Source organism: Macrosteles quadrilineatus, unplaced genomic scaffold (assembly GCF_028750875.1).
Source record: "Macrosteles quadrilineatus isolate MER2022 unplaced genomic scaffold, UCM_ALF_1.0 Scaffold_7__1_contigs__length_78375512, whole genome shotgun sequence".
NCBI lineage: Eukaryota > Metazoa > Arthropoda > Insecta > Hemiptera > Cicadellidae > Macrosteles > Macrosteles quadrilineatus.
Genome location: NW_026542600.1, coordinates 54,465,020 through 54,481,216, shown reverse-complemented (window position 1 = coordinate 54,481,216; position 16,197 = coordinate 54,465,020). Strand labels below are relative to the sequence as shown.

Below are 16,197 nucleotides of genomic sequence, written 5' to 3'. Positions count from 1 at the left end.
CCACATCCAGGCAGGTTGCTTTTAAAGCAGGTTTATACCACTTAAGCCACGCTATTGTGCATTCCTTATTTTTTATTGGCAGATAACCCATTACATAATTTACAATAGTAATGTTCACAATGTTTTGTGTCCTAAGCCTATACAAAGAACTATCCAATCTAGAATGACCAACAAAGTATAATCTGAAAAAAAAAGAAAGCTGAACAATTAACTTCGTGACAAAATTAAATAACAATAATTATTTTCAAAATTAAATAGAATTTAACAGGACAATATAACAATATATTACCTACATGATTTATTTTATAGTAAAATGCATTCATTAATCTAAATGACCGAATCAAAAAAACTAGTCGTATTTTCTTAAATCATGAAATTTTAGCTGTTGAAGACGTGTGTAGAGATTGGCCGGTAACTTCCCATATCTTCAAGGTTTCCCTTCTTAAAGATAGGTACGGTTTTAACGACTTTCAATGCATCGGGAAAAACCCCATGGTTCATCCAGATATTGAACACTTTTGCGAGGGGTTCAGCGATAATATCGGCAACATGTTTCAGAACAATAATGTTCATACCATAGATGTCTGGACTATTCGAGTTCTTGAACTGTTTAATTATTTTTATGATAGTTTGAGGCGTTACATAGAACCAGTCATTAAGGGGGTTCACAATAGGCTTGTTCGGTACTTCCGTTCCAGTGTTTCATTACTGACAGTTACTGAGTCTACGATTTTGTCAATTTCTCCCAGAATATGTTTGTTAAGCTCATCAGGATTTGCAGTACATTTGAGAGTCGTGGTTTGTTTTGATACACTATTCACCAAATTCCATGCCGCCTTGCAGGGATTTTTGGCAGCCTCAATGTCAATACATGTTATTAAGTGTCTTTGCCTCATCCACCTTTGCTCTGTACAACCTCTTACTTCTAATGTATAAACTAAAAAACCTATTTCTGTCAATTTCATCAACAGCATACTTATTTCTATCGTTAAACGCCAATACAAATTTCCAACTGTAAATGGTCATTGCTTCATGTTTTTCTAAATTATACTGTGTTGCCTAGGCCCACATCAGGGTTGAGTTATTATAAGTCTCCAACAGCTCCCAGCTCCCCAAATTCAGTAACTTTAACCCTAAGAACGGCCACATAGAGTGTTTCTGTAGGGCCAGGCAGTTTTTGCCTTCCATGCAGCATTTTACTCTCACAAGCTGTAAAACCCTTATTTATTTACCAAAACGTATAATATTATACACCATCGGATTTGGGACATTCAAGAGAATATAAATATATCAATCAAATAAAAAATCTAGATCATAAAAATAATTTTTTTTTACAAAAAACAAAAGTCTGAAATTTACAAAAACTAAATTTCAAAAGTATGCCATTCGCCTATTGGGTCTGATGATGATTGGAGTGTCCAATCGAAATCGATCACCACTTACCATCTTTTGTATATTTACCGTCTTGTGAGTAACAGTATAAGCGTAAATATATGTTTTAAGTGTTATAAGACGTATCTTTATTTACTTTCCATAAACATATCAAAACATTTGAATCTACTATAACAGATTTTGAGTTATGTTCAAAAGTGTAAAACTCTGCACTTTTTCCAAATTTTACATACTTATATACTTTTTAGAAGTTGGTTAGTCCAACTTTTTATTTTTGGTGGCAATGGCAAGTTGTAGTTTGTAGTAGTGAGCACATTTACGCATCAAAAGATAGTTTTGTATAGTACGCAGTCGGTATTTGAGATTTGGTTATACACCAATTTGTGGTGGCAGCATTGATGTGGGCGTGGTATTTTTGTACGGCGGTGGTGTAACTGTCTCATTCATACATACACACAAAGATGCACAATGTTTAGGAAGTGTCATCTTCACTTATTATATTTACTTAATTGTGTTTGTTGACATTTGTTAATGGTTATACTCACATCCTTTTTTCTATACATTTTATCTTTATGAAAATAAGTGCCTTGTAGAAAACTGCAAGAAGTGCCTAGGCCTTCCACTTTAGGTAAGTTAAAGGTAGGCTATGATATGCTACTATTATTTACCATGACTCATTAGTGTCAGTATTCTAACAATATCTTGTGTAAGAACTCTAAACATCCTTACTAAGAATAATAAGGCAGATGGTTTTATTAAGAAGCATGAACCTGATGAAAATGATCCAAGCCAGAGGTATTGACTGGTATAAAACTTAAGCTTTTAACTGTTTTAACCTGCTTCTTGGCCAACATCCTAGCCTACCCAGTCCCTACTTTAAAATATTGCCATAGGCCTAGACCTAATTTAACTAAACCATATTTCATTTGCTGACATTTGTAACATCAAATTGGTGTGTAAATCTTTTTCAGGCTACCTGGCCAACTGTAAATGGTCATTGCTTCATGTTTTCCTAAATTACTGTGTGGCCTAGGCCCACATCAGGGTTGAGTTATTATTAGTCACCAACAGCTACCCAAATTCAATAACTTAAACCCTAGAATGGCCACATAGAGTGTTTCTGTAGGGCCAGGCAGGTTTTGGCTTCCATGCAGCATTTTACTCTCACAGTTGTAACTTAAAATCCTTATTTATTTACCAAAACGTATAATATTATAAACCATCGGATTTGGGACATTCAAGAGAATATAAATATATCAATCGAATAAAAAAATCTAGTTTACAAAAATAAATTTTTGTAACAAAAAACAAAAGTCCTAAATTTAGCTACAAAAACTAAGTAACTTAAGTACATTTCAAAAGTATGGGCGCACAAAAAATCAAATTTCTTTTTTTTTCCGAAAATTCAAGATATACAGATTGTTTTACTTTGATTCCCCTACATAAATAGGTAGGCTATATCTAAACATTTGAAACTACTATAAAAGATTTTGAGTTTTAGGCCTATGTTCAAAAGTGTAAAACTCTGCACTTTTTCTGAATTTTACATACTTATATAGGCCTAGGTACTTTTTAGGCCTACTTTTAGATATAGATCAAAAACATGAAACAACACATATTTTCCGTTAGGGAAGTAGGCTAAACAAGAAACCAAAAAATATATGATTTTACATGCAATAGCTATAAAATAAATATAGTAGCCTATTTCACTTAGAAAAAAGAAATTTGTTTTTACTTACGGAAAATCACAAAAAAACTTTCAACTTCAAATGTAAGTAAAAAAATAAATACCGGTATTTAGATTATACAAATTTCAAGATAGACAAAATGTTTGAAATGTTATGCTTATTTAGAAAATATAGTTAATTGGGTATAAAAAAGTTTTACTTTTTGAAGCAACAAATTATAAAAAAAGCACGTTTTTGGATCCAGCACTAAGTAATGCTCTAAATTGTCTACAAATTACTCTTCCTTTCTTGATTATAATGGATAATTGTAGCCTGTTTACCATACCGTACCGAAACAAAAACTGAGCAACAAAACAAAAACTGAGCGCTGATCTTATTTAAGCATGCTGGGCAGATCAAGGCGGGTTTATGCAGATTCGTGGCTTCAGTAACTGTTTTGAAGTTAAGTTCCTACTTCTACTCGATATAGGCCTAATAACACACTGTCATTATAAATAACACTTAGTTTAGTACCATAAATAAAATGTTTTATCTACTAAACATTTGTTAAGTATATACAAGATTTTTTCAAATTTCAACATCTATTGGTTGTTTCAGTGATGTGGCGATTATTGGTGCTAGTTTCACTTTTCTGCCTTTCCAATGCTCAAGAGGAATCGTCCTGGAGATGTCCACAGTATTGGATCCAGTTTCAATCCTCATGTTATAGGTTTATCAAGTCTCCGTTGCATACACGCAATGACGCTAGAAGGAATTGCCAGGTCAGATTTTGATCCTTCTATTCTAAATTCGTAATTTTAGGCCTATTTTATTTGTATGAATGATGTTGAATTTTAAAAACTGATACTGTATTATGCTTGAATATTTTCCTACTTTTTCTGAAACATCAAAATAGTATTAAAAATTACATGGGTATTAAATATAGGCTAACTGAGATAGATTTGGTACTATTAAATATTTAGATAGGCGACAGGTTTTAAATTAACTGGACATTTTAAATTTAGACCTACAACTAGCAAAGACTATCATTACACATCACAATAATATTCTTCCTTAAGTAGCCTACTTTCTTTCATTACTTTTTAGAAGCAAAAATGATTATTAGTTTTTTTAAAGTTCTCTGAGTCTAGCTATGTACTTTTACTAACTTTAAAAACATTATTAGGAGTTTCTTAGTGTTGGGGGATAAACTTTAACTTGTAACTTAGTTTTATACATAGCTTACAATTCTTCAATTTTAGGTTTTTAGGAATTTTTGTATTCACACTTAACATTTAAAAATTATAATTGCCTTTTAGTCTTTGTGAATTTACAAAAGAGTGGGTTGTTTAAGAAAAATCAAATACCAATGAAATGGTATTGAAAGGTTTTTAAAAACTAGGGCAATGCTGATTAAAACTTTGTTCTTTCAACACTAAAGTCCCTTGGGTGGGTTATCATTTTTAGATAGATGTCATAGAAAAACAATGGTAAACACTTCCAAATAATCTCTATCTAACTTAATTATCAAACTATTTTTACACTGGGGTAGAAGCATGATTTCATAACTTATAACTTGATTGCCGTGGTTGTACTCTGATTCTAGTTGTAAATATAAATAACAACTTATTAAACAACCTGTTAAAACCCTTAAGTGCATATGTACCAACACCAACATAATATCATGCAATTTACCAAATATATATTTCCATTCTTGCAGTAAAATCGCAATTGTGTGTTAAGTAGGCTACACAGAGTTCAGGGGAAATTGTTCCATAACAGTTTTAAATTAATGAGTTAGTTAAGGTAAATCAGATTTGATTTTTCAAAAACTATCAACCATAATCCACACAATTTTCTATAGAGAGAATTGTTGCATAATCTAGAAAAACATTTTGTATTACGGATTTTATTTTTTCAAAAATTCTCATCCTGTATAAAAAAACTGGTATGGTCCTAGAGGATAATTTTTTTTAAAAACACCTTATTGTCACCGTATGATTATATTTTATGACACATTTTCCCAAACACACATTTGTCGGTTTGTTGGTTCCGGTACCTACATTTTTGTTGGTTTTTTAACAATTAAAATAGGCCCCTATTCACTTACAACAGACAGTTTTTTGCATTGGCCTTTTTTTAATACTCTATGATATATTTCGTTACACATTTCCAATAATTGTTCCAAAAGTAGCAAGCCATCAAAATGCAAGACTTATGACCGATAATTTTTTGTTTTGAATCTTTTAAATACTACCATAGACAAAAGGAATTAAATATAGACCATCAGCTGTGCTGCGGTTACCATATAGTCGGAGAAATATAGGATATGACCTTAAAAAAATTGCAAGAAAACGTTTTATGGTTTTATTTTGTAGAGTTGGGTTTGCAGAATGACATACTATAAGTTGCCAAAAATCGGTGCACGAGAAAACCACTAAAATCATAATTTAAAATGGCGGCTTTTTCCAACATTGGACAAACTAAAAAAACATATTTCACATGCATTTGTTATGCACATTTTTCGAGATATTGACTTGGGACCACCACCTGTATTTATTGGGTGGTTAGTACTTCATTTTGATAGGGAACATGTTTTTGGCCGCCATCTTGGATCCGCCATATTGGACATAGGTAATTTTTTTTCAATGTAATGATAGTGTTGTGACACATCATTACCAACTACATTTTTACGCTGATTTCAATGCCGAAATTCGTTTTTAAATATCTTTATTCATTTAGAAGATATATTCAAACGAAAACTCTCCACCATACATTTCTTATGGACGTTTCGTAGTTTGATAATTTTTTAAAAACTATTTTTCTTATATCTCCAGATCTTATTGACGGTCGTAGTTCGTTCTAGGCTTAAAATATTCAGTAATGTAAGGGCTTTCGTTTGAACTCTTGATCATTAAAATCAGACGAGTTAAAGACCAGCTACAAACCTCAGAACAATATTAAATTTAACTTTTTAGAAATATATTTTTATTAAAAGATTTATAACTCGGGTTGTTAATACGTCACAAAGTTATTTCTGGTCTCAAATTACTCAGTAAATGTTTGGCTTTGATTTTATCGATCATTAAACAAAATCTGACAATTTTAAAATGATTCATGGACCATAATTTAACATTAAAATGTATTTATATTGAAATTTGTCTTTAGTTAAAGACGTATATACCCAATTCTAAATAACTCCCAAAACTCTTTATAGTCTTAAATAATTCGCCAAAATATTGACTTTTATTTTAGACATAGATGAGATAGTTACTTCAGAGATTACTAAAGTTCTGATAACTGTGGCTTATATAATTTTTATCACCCATTTTTATGTGACTTATAGTTGTGCATATTTAGAATTATATTTCTTATTTGGTATTGTATAAGTAAAAAAGAGGCGTAAGGGCGGCTATGGGGATAGTGAAGGCCGTATTAAATAATAAAAAGTTGTTTTTTCACTCAAGATAAAACCTACGGTACCTAAATACTATAAAAAATCACGGTACCTAAAATGTGCCGTGGCCAGGGAATTTACTAATAATATTTTCGTAGGAACCCTGTAGGTATACCAAAAGTATTTGGTACAAAGTAGGCTGCATAAAGTAATGTAAATATTTCCCTAGTTTTTCACATGTGTTGTAGAAAATGTGCTGTAAACAAAAAAGCAGAATCCCTGATGATGCTTATTGTTTTCAGGCGTATGAGTCGGATCTTGTCAGTATCAACTCTGTAGAAGAACACGGGTTTCTGCTGTACAACCTGTTGTGGCAAGACCCGCAGCATCGTAGATGGTACATCAGCCCTCATCAGCAGAGTCCAGGCTACTGGGTCAACGAGGATGGAACGCCATTGCCAGATATGGAGTCAGCCTTCCTACCCGAGCCAGCTGATCAGTCGGGACCTTCTAAAGACTACATGGTCTACAGGTAAGGCAAAACTTGCATGCCTTCACTCATCAGAAGGATTTGACTCAATGAAGGACCCATGTAAATAATATTAAACTATGATGATAGTATTACATAAAATAGATTTTTCCTATAAAATTGTCGGTCATATTGTTTTAATTGTCTTAACCCTCCTATTATTATATAATTCATACTAAACCAAATTAAAATAATTTGGGACTACAGACTTGATTTGAATAAATTTTACCTTTTGAGTAGCAAAGTTCCCAGATCATTTTTAACAACAAATTTTAAACTTCTTCCAAGATTTATTGAATTTGTCTTGTGAAAATAAACCTGTTGGTAAGCCTGTTTCCTACTTAAAGTATTGAAAATTCAATTAAAGTAGTATAGCTTTTTCTAAATAATTGATAAAACTAATTAGAGCGTAAAACAATACAAAAGTGAGTTTGTTAACGTTATTTTAATTTCAGCTTCTCAAACAACCTGAAGAAATGGGGCCTGGAGAAAGTAACCGGGGAGGAACTTCTACTTTACATCTGTGAAGCTCCTCTTACCAAGCTTCATTACATAGTAGCAGACGACAGAACATACCAGTACGGCATAGATGTGCAGGACCCCCTCAAGATACCCATGGGTCCATACTTCATCAATCAACCCATTGATGTTGTCTTTGACCTTTCCAAGAGGAAAATCACCAACGATGTTTCACTCAGGTACATCAAACGTCTCACTCAATGTAGCCCTACTAAAAAATGTTCAATGTCGTTTGGTATTTTTATATCTGTGGATATTAGGCTTAATTTTCTTTTTAAATTTCTTAAATTTCTTAAATGGCTTAAATTTCTTTAGTCCAATTTCAAGTAAATGTGCTTTTTTGTTGCAAGTGAAACTGTAAAAATATTGCAACACTTTAAAACATCAAATATATCACATAAACAACAAAAATGATGTGACTTGAATCTCCTAGTCCTGAACTTCAAGGCCCAGTCTACTGCTGTTGCTAAGACCCAATGACTCCTGATAATATCTTTATTCATTTTGTGTTGCTAAATGATTTTGTGTCATGTGTTATGTACGTAATGATTTGTATAGTACTATATTCTCTTGACTTGTCGTAAGCTTTTACAATAGTTACGCTCAGAACAAAACTAGTCAGCATTTTTTATGTAAGGACATTTTCTGTCAGAAAGGACGAGGAGTCCCAGGACTATAAAATGAATTTATGGAATGTTCTATTAAACTATTTTTTATTTTTAGCTGCCTTGCTGGAGGGTACCCAGCCCCTACCTATGAATGGTTTAAAGAAGATTACCAAGGTGACGTGTTGATACCTGTCAAGATTGATCCCTTGAAAGACACTCGGTTCACTATCAGTGGAGGCACTCTCATTATTCATGATCCTAAAAAGGTAAATAAGTTACAGTTTTTAGTTTAAACTACTTTTACTGTAGATAATGTGATTTATATAGAGGTGTGCGAGCGGCTAGATTTCTGGCATTGTTAAAGGTATTAAGAAGTGCCGGTATTAAATTTGAGAATTTCCTTCTTAAAGGGTTGTGACATAATATCAGGGAGTACACAAAATTAAATATTAAATTGCCCTCTTAAAAATGTTCCTACATAATGGTTTTTGTCTCACCAAAATAGTAAGTTAACATCTTAGTTTTGTTCAGGTGACCCAGCTTACTACGAGATAGCCCAGGGTTCATGAACGAGTTTTGTAAATTAATAAACGTCTCAAGATTATTGGCTCAGAATATAATTAACGATAGTTCTAACAGATATTTCAGAAAACCCTCAGAGAGTGATCATCGAGAAATCTTGAACATGCGTTGCTATCTTACTTAATTTGAATTTGGAAAATTGCACGCAAATAAAAAAATGGAAATCAATTTATAAAATGTAATAGTTTTTCAAGTAAAATAACAAAGATCGTTTAGAGTATTTTGTAAACACCACAACCTCATGCAAGACAGAATCTACGCTTATTGGTGTGTGCAGAATTCTGCCTGGATCGACTATTTTAAGATATTGGATTGATAACTGAAGGACAACTGAGTACTCGGAACACATTTTCAGCAGCTCTCTTCCATCACCCTTGGAAGTGGGGTAGATAACTAGGGCCATCCCCACTATGGAGACATAAATCCTTACATTTAGAGATTTTCAGAGAAGTGTTTTGCAATTTTACAATGAACATTTATGTCGCAGGTTGAAGACAGAGGACTGTATCATTGCAAAGCCACAAACGACTATGGAAGTATAATATCAGAAAGTGTTAAACTCACGTTTGGTTTTATTGGTGAATTCAACTTGAAAAGATCACCAGAAAGAGGAGACGAAAACTGGGGAAAAACGGTGTATTGTGATCCACCCCAATACTTTCCAGGTAATTATGTTAATATTGTGCTCATTTTTTATGTCAGAGCTGTAGACTGGTATATCCATTTAATTTAAACTAAATAATAAAAACCCTTCATGCAATTGTATGTTCATTACTGTGAGTAAAACTTCAAGAGCCTACTTCAGATTTTACAGAACCAGGTATCATAACTTAAGAGTGCTGTACAGTTACTTCTGTAGTGTCTATTTTGAATCTGGTTTTAGATTTTTGTGGACAAGCATGTGATGTGGTATCTTGTCTTTAAATCTTGGGTAACTTTTTGCGGAGGCAAAGTTGTCATTATCAATGCCTTTTATAAATATAATAATGTTTACTGTCAATTGTTTGATACCTACCTTAAGCTCCAGATAACCAGCTAAGAAACAAAACAGGCTCATCAAGGTTGGGTTTTTCGCTACTACAATAAGCATTTTTCTTCAGTTGGGCACTACAAGGAATTTATTTTACCAACATTATTTTCCTCACAGGTGTAAAGTACTACTGGGCCAGGGACTATTTTCCCAATTTTGTAGAGGAAGATAAGCGAGTTTTTGTATCTTTTGATGGAGCGCTATACTTTTCTGCACTGGAGAATATTGACCGAGGAAACTACAGCTGTAACGTGCAGAGCAGAGTGTCTGACACGGGTCGTAACGGACCTTTCTTCCCCCTCTACGTCAATCCCCATTGTAAGTAGCCATTTTTGGTCAGTTATAAGTGTAATACCCAATAAATAGTTAAATTATGCTAACTATTTTGCAATTGTGTTTTTTTTTACACACTGAAGCTAAGCTTGTAGTTTTTTGTTGATTGAAAAATATCATGAATTGTTAAGTAATAATGCTAAACAGTAAACAAATGTATTTACATGGTAGGCCTACAGCTGTTTGTATTTTGTGTTTTTTGCATATTTTACGGGTTACTAAGTAAATATTTACAAATTAAAGTTAATAATGGAAAGTGATATAGGCCTATATTCATATTACAATTTTGTGATGTAAGTTTTAAAATCTTACCATGAAGCTACTAATGATACTGTACTTCAAACATGTTATTCTCATTAATACCTAAATTATTGACTACTTTTTTATGTTTTCTCCAGTAACATGCATGTTTTTATTTACAGCCAATCATCAGCAATTGAAATTCCCAAATAATTTCCCGAAAGCTTTCCCTGAAGCCCCAGTTGCCGGGAAAGAAGTTCGACTCGAGTGTGTGGCGTTTGGATAGTAAGTATAAACCTTCTTTGTCGGACTCCATTCCATGTTCACCGTGCAGTACGGAGTATTTTTAATGGCAGTTTCAGCGACACTAGCTGTCTTAAGAATATCAGTACCTGTGAAATGCTTTTTAACATATTATTTAAATTAGGCCTACATCAGAGTCAAAAACAAATTGTTAAGTCAATAGGTAGCTAGTAGATCAATGAATAAATAATAGCCTAGTATCCTCAACTAAAGCTCGTCATCATGAATGTTTTTTAATTACTACTAGGCTGCTACGATTGTTAAGATTCTATCGCTATACAGTAGGCCAAATTATTCGTTCTTCTGTTTAGCACAAAGTTTTGGAGTTCACCTTTGGGCCAAATCACAATGCTGAGGTTTGGATACTTTTTTTTGGTAACATAACCCAAGACTTTGTATTACAGACTATTTAACTATATCCTAGGGATAGTTTTAAGTGTTTTTTTTGGATCCAGAGTGTTTTTATTAAATAATTTCCAAGCATTATTGTTTATTTAACTGACGAGGATGAAGAGAAAGATCATTGTTCATAAATAAGGAAGTTAGACATTTCTTATCTGATATTAAAGTAAAATTTTGGGTGAGCAGAAAGAACGATTACTATGTTTGCTCAGTGAGTATAACAAACTCTCTAAAGTAGGATAAAGTGACTGGGTAGGAGCTCGGCCCTACCTGCGAGGTACCCGACTCAAGCACGCACACTCACCACCGTCCTAATTACCTGAAAGCCCCGATCCTCTTCGCTACCTAGAAATATAAACACCTATTGTATGATGTCTCAGAATTGCAATTAATATCATGTTGTTTAATTCCATGAAAATTTGCCCAAACACAAAACCATTATGACCAAGAAATACATTCAGGGTTGCCACCAGCCATGAAAACCTTGAAAAGCGTGAATTATGCGTGAATTTAGGTGACCATGAAAAAGTGCGTGAATTATGCATGAATTTTTTTATCTCACTTTGGTGGCAACCCTGCCACACTCACCGCCGTCCTAATTACCTGAAAGCCCCGGTCCTCTTCGCTACCTAGAAATATAAACACCTATTGTATGATGTCTCAGAATTGCAATTAATATCATGTTGTTTAATTCCATGAAAATTTGCCCAAACACAAAACCATTATGACCAAGAAATACATTACAAATTTGGGATGAACTATATTTGTAACTTTTAGATTAGTTTATCAAAATAAATTTTGTTTTGTATCGTTTTACTCATTTCATCATTTTGAGATGAAGTCAAAAGTATCAATTGATTTTATAACAAAGTAAAAATATAAAAATATTTAGTCAAATATCTGTGGGGCAGTGATGACTCACTCGGCAGTTCAATGGTCTGTCCTAATCCATCGTGTCTGTGTGTGTGAGGCCTGGGTGTGTATGAGTAGGGTCGACCCTTCGGCCAGGCGCACTCCCTGAGCAAACAGACTATAGTGGAAGAATAGGGACAAGAATCCATAACTTTGCTACCATGATTTTACATTTATTGCACTACCAACAACTTACCAATTTTTTTTCTTGCAACCTGAACAAAAGATGATGCTTCAATAATACTTGCTTGAAACCCTTTGAACTAAGGAGTACTATTTACATCTTGACTCAGCCAAATACTACTATAACACATAGGCCTTCATTAACAGCTACCGACCATTTCAAAAGACTATCCAATTATAATAAGGGAGGTCAATAAGGGGTGCCTTATCAATCTTAATCTAGTCCTAATCCATAATCTGTAAAAAAAAACTACCCACCATGTTATATTTTAATGTCCTATGGAAAACGCTTAGCCCAGAAGATGCTTTCAAGTCCAACAGAACAAAGACAAGTCTGTGTAAAAAAATTAGTGTTTTAGCATCTTTGGTTGCTGTAGAACGTTTTCCATGTAGGAAGAAAACTTAATATTTTAGTTGTAATATATTTTAGCTGTAAATAAACATTGGTGTAACCTATGTTGATATTTGACAGTCCGGTCCCGTCCTATAATTGGACTCGTAGAGGTGCCGCTTTGCCTCGCCAGGCGGTTCTAACATCCTACAATCGAGTCCTGCTGATACCAAGTGTTCAAGTGGAAGACCAGGGCGAATATATCTGCCGAGCTACAAATGACCGAGCAAGCATCGAGAATGCTGTCGTCCTATCCATTCAAGGTAAATCTATTTTAAATTTTGAATTGTTTTAAAGATAGAAGACTTACCTTAATAGAAAAAGTTCACTCTGTCATAAGAATCATAAACTTTACTTTTTTACACAAGAACTAAAATACTTTACTGTCACTGACACCATTTTAAAAGTCCTTCTAGGGGGAGCGAGCTGGCCTAGTGGTTAAGAGCATTAGACTTTCAGTACTTGAGGTCCCGGGTTCAAATCCCGCCAAATCACTAATGGATTTCATTTAAGTGAAAATGTTGCAACCCCTAGGTCTTGCCTGAAGTAATGTGAACAGCAATCTTGGGCTCGTGCCTAGTGTCCTAGGACAAAACAAGAGTCTTTGGAGGCTGGAAATTGTAACTCGTAAAACAATTAAAAAACTAGAAAGAAAATTTCTGATCCCACTGCGCCCTATATTTGAATTACAATCACTTATATATCTTAAAAAATATTTGTGAATGATAAATAACTCAGCAGTTGTTTGAAATTATCCAAGATGGCCGGTATACTCCAAGTACTCTTTAAGGTTTAGGTTTTGAAGAGAGAGGGGTAATCAATGAGGAGAATTTAGGTCTTCATATTTTACAAATGTTATCAGTGACAGTGAAATATTCTAATTGTTGTGTACAGTGTAAAGTTTTGTGTTTCACATGCTTAAGTGAATTATTTTCCAAAAACGTCAACCCAAAAACCACCCCTAAAAACCCCCCCAAAAATACCCCCTACCATCCCTAAAAAAATCTTTAAAATTCAGGCCCTTGTGTTCTATGTTACACCCTTAGCCTATTTGTAATGTATTATTTTTTTATTCTATTTGGTTAGCTAGTAAAAAAGCAGTAGCCTACATTATGACAATGGCTCAGTCCAACTATGTTTATGTTAAATGTAAGACTGCCTACAGCAATTAGTCAAAATTATGCACTAACAAAAAAAAACTACCAAACCAAACTTTAATTATTGTGCAAAAGTCCCTGTAACAAAAAAACAAAATGCTACAAGTCTAAAACTAAAGATTCTCGACAACAATAGTACTTAAACTCCTTTGAACCTTCGAGTTGGATACAACTTTTTATAGCATCAACCTTGATAAAAATTGCAACATAAGGAAGTTTGTGTGATTTTAAAGTCGATTTTTTAATACTTTTACAGCGGAACCTAACTTTACAATACCTCTTACTGACAAACACGTGGACAACAAAGGAGAACTAACTTGGACTTGTGAGGCTTTTGGGATCCCAGATGTGACATACGGCTGGCTACGAGATGGTGAACTTCTGGAGGTGGAGAAACTTCCAACAGAGGATCGTGATCGTTATGTAATACAAGACAACGTACTTACTATACGGTACTTGGATCCTGAGCGAGACCAGGCTATGTACCAGTGCCGAGCCAAAAATGATCTCAAAACTAGATACTCTTCTGCACAGCTTCGGGTTTTGTGTAAGTATTTCTGTGACTATCATAGTATCCCTTAAAAGGCAAACTCTATGTCTACTACTGCCTTATAGTTAGGTCTATACTCTTCAATTAAAAAATGTTTTTTTATTTTAGATAAGATTTAGAATATCTTGTTATTTCCACCATGTCTAATGTTATTTAAAGTACCATTAAGTGGTCATATTTTAAGAATTTGGATTGAAAAATTCGGCTACTAGACATATTATATTTTGCTAACAAGAATATGGTTGACTTTGTGCAATGTCACTTGTATAATCAATCACATTACTACTCAGTTTCTTGGGGTTAAAATGTTTACTCTGTTCTCAGCTCTGATTTTTTTAGTTTTGATCTAATGAGATTTTTGACAAAGTGCAACCGAAATTGCTCATTGTTTTACCTATTATATGTTTAAAATGCATAGTATATGTGTATCCAGAGCTCTAAGACTAATTCCATTTACCTTTCTTAGGTTTCTTAACTATGTGTCTACTTCCATATAGGAAACTTAGCTATTCAACAGAATTTAACCACATCTCAAAAAGTTCACAGAATTTAACCACATCTCAAAAAGTTCACTCTAATGACTAAACAGTGTTACGCACAGTTTTTCTCCCAGAAAAATCATGTATCTTTGTAACTTGAAATTGTTGAAATTAAATTTTGAAAAGTGATGAATAGGCAACATCAAAACAACATATAACAAAACTTGTTGAAAGACTTTAAACTATGATAGTGAGTGTCTTCCCACCCCTGGTTCTTCTAAGACTTTGTCCATGCTGTGTAAAGGAATCCATTAAAATCTCTGTTACACAATTTGTTGATGCGTATTCCTGGACTGGACACTGTTGAGCAATAATATGTTGAACTGTTTGATAACCACAATAGGAAGGTTTTTAAAGTCTTTTAAGAGTCTGCACCTTAATAAGTCTAGACCAGTTGCTTTTCTTGGGTTGTGCTTATGTGTGGAGTAAAAGCACCAATTTTGTTTTGAAAGATACAGCTGTTTTAAGCACTTGTGTGATTCCATTTTGATTGTTATTTAAGGTTGAAATTTTTTCCAGCTCTCAAACCATCATTCAAAAAGCGGCCTTTGGAAACTGAAACTTATGCAGCTGAAGGTGGTAATGTGACGATTATTTGTAGCCCAGAAGCAGCTCCAAGGCCAAAATTCACGTGGAAGAAGGACAATTTAGTAATCGGTAAGTTTTTGAATCTTCCAAAAACACAATGAAAAATTTTTTTTTTGTGAGAGTAAATGAGTTAGAATTGTATATATTCCTAAACTAAACATTTTCACTCTTAACACGTTGACTGCGCGTGCCGACTTTAGTCGGCGTCGCCAGCGCTCCCAGGTGGCGCGCGCCGACTACAGTCGGCACCAGACCAACAGTAATATATTGAGTCAGTGTGAGCTTAGCCTCAGACGGAGACGTTATAATCGTTGCCAGCCTGCCAGCTTAGAATGCGAGCTTTACTTTGGTGTAGGTTGGTACTAAAATTTCCCGTAAAATCCCGTCTGGCAATGCTTTTGTCCCGGTTTCGGGGATTTTTTCTCTTCAACCCACATTACAAAGACACTGGATACGGATCCATGCAGTGCTGCTACCTTTGGGTGTTTCAGTGAACTACATCCACTCTCGGGGTAACGCAGCACAGTCACCACTGCTCTTTGTGATTCGTCAGACTGAAATATTTGAATGCCAATTGCGTTCGCTGATTCGGTTGCGCGCCGGGGCTTCGCCCGGCACTGGGGAGCGCCTGTAAAGTCGGCGCGCGCAGTCAACGTGTTAATCAAATTAACACTGAATAACCTCTACGTCAATTATTTTACAGGAAATACATTATTTATTAAATTTTAGTACAGGGACAATGAATAGAACTTAATTTTCCTTTACCAATTAACATGCAAAATTAATAAAATCGCCAAGAACGACAAGAAAAAAATACTATACTGTCATACATCTATCACATTTTTATTTACAACTTGACTTAACTACTAATTTTG

At 34.0% G+C, this 16,197-nt stretch overlaps 1 protein-coding gene across 1 annotated transcript in view; it reads left to right on the top strand.

Moving 5' to 3' along the window:
* Nucleotides 1-1,827: 1,827 nt before the first annotated feature.
* LOC128998996 (contactin-like) overlaps nt 1,828-16,197 on the top strand; it is a 14,649-nt gene continuing 279 nt past the window's right edge. The window contains exons 1-11 of the mRNA XM_054425353.1: nt 1,828-2,020; nt 3,678-3,841; nt 6,759-6,988; nt 7,441-7,683; nt 8,228-8,378; nt 9,182-9,359; nt 9,842-10,042; nt 10,480-10,582; nt 12,570-12,751; nt 13,902-14,192; nt 15,254-15,391. Coding sequence (XP_054281328.1) covers nt 3,680-3,841; nt 6,759-6,988; nt 7,441-7,683; nt 8,228-8,378; nt 9,182-9,359; nt 9,842-10,042; nt 10,480-10,582; nt 12,570-12,751; nt 13,902-14,192; nt 15,254-15,391 — 1,879 coding nt within the window. The 5' untranslated portion in view covers nt 1,828-2,020; nt 3,678-3,679. The remainder of the gene's footprint in view (nt 2,021-3,677; nt 3,842-6,758; nt 6,989-7,440; nt 7,684-8,227; nt 8,379-9,181; nt 9,360-9,841; nt 10,043-10,479; nt 10,583-12,569; nt 12,752-13,901; nt 14,193-15,253; nt 15,392-16,197) is intronic.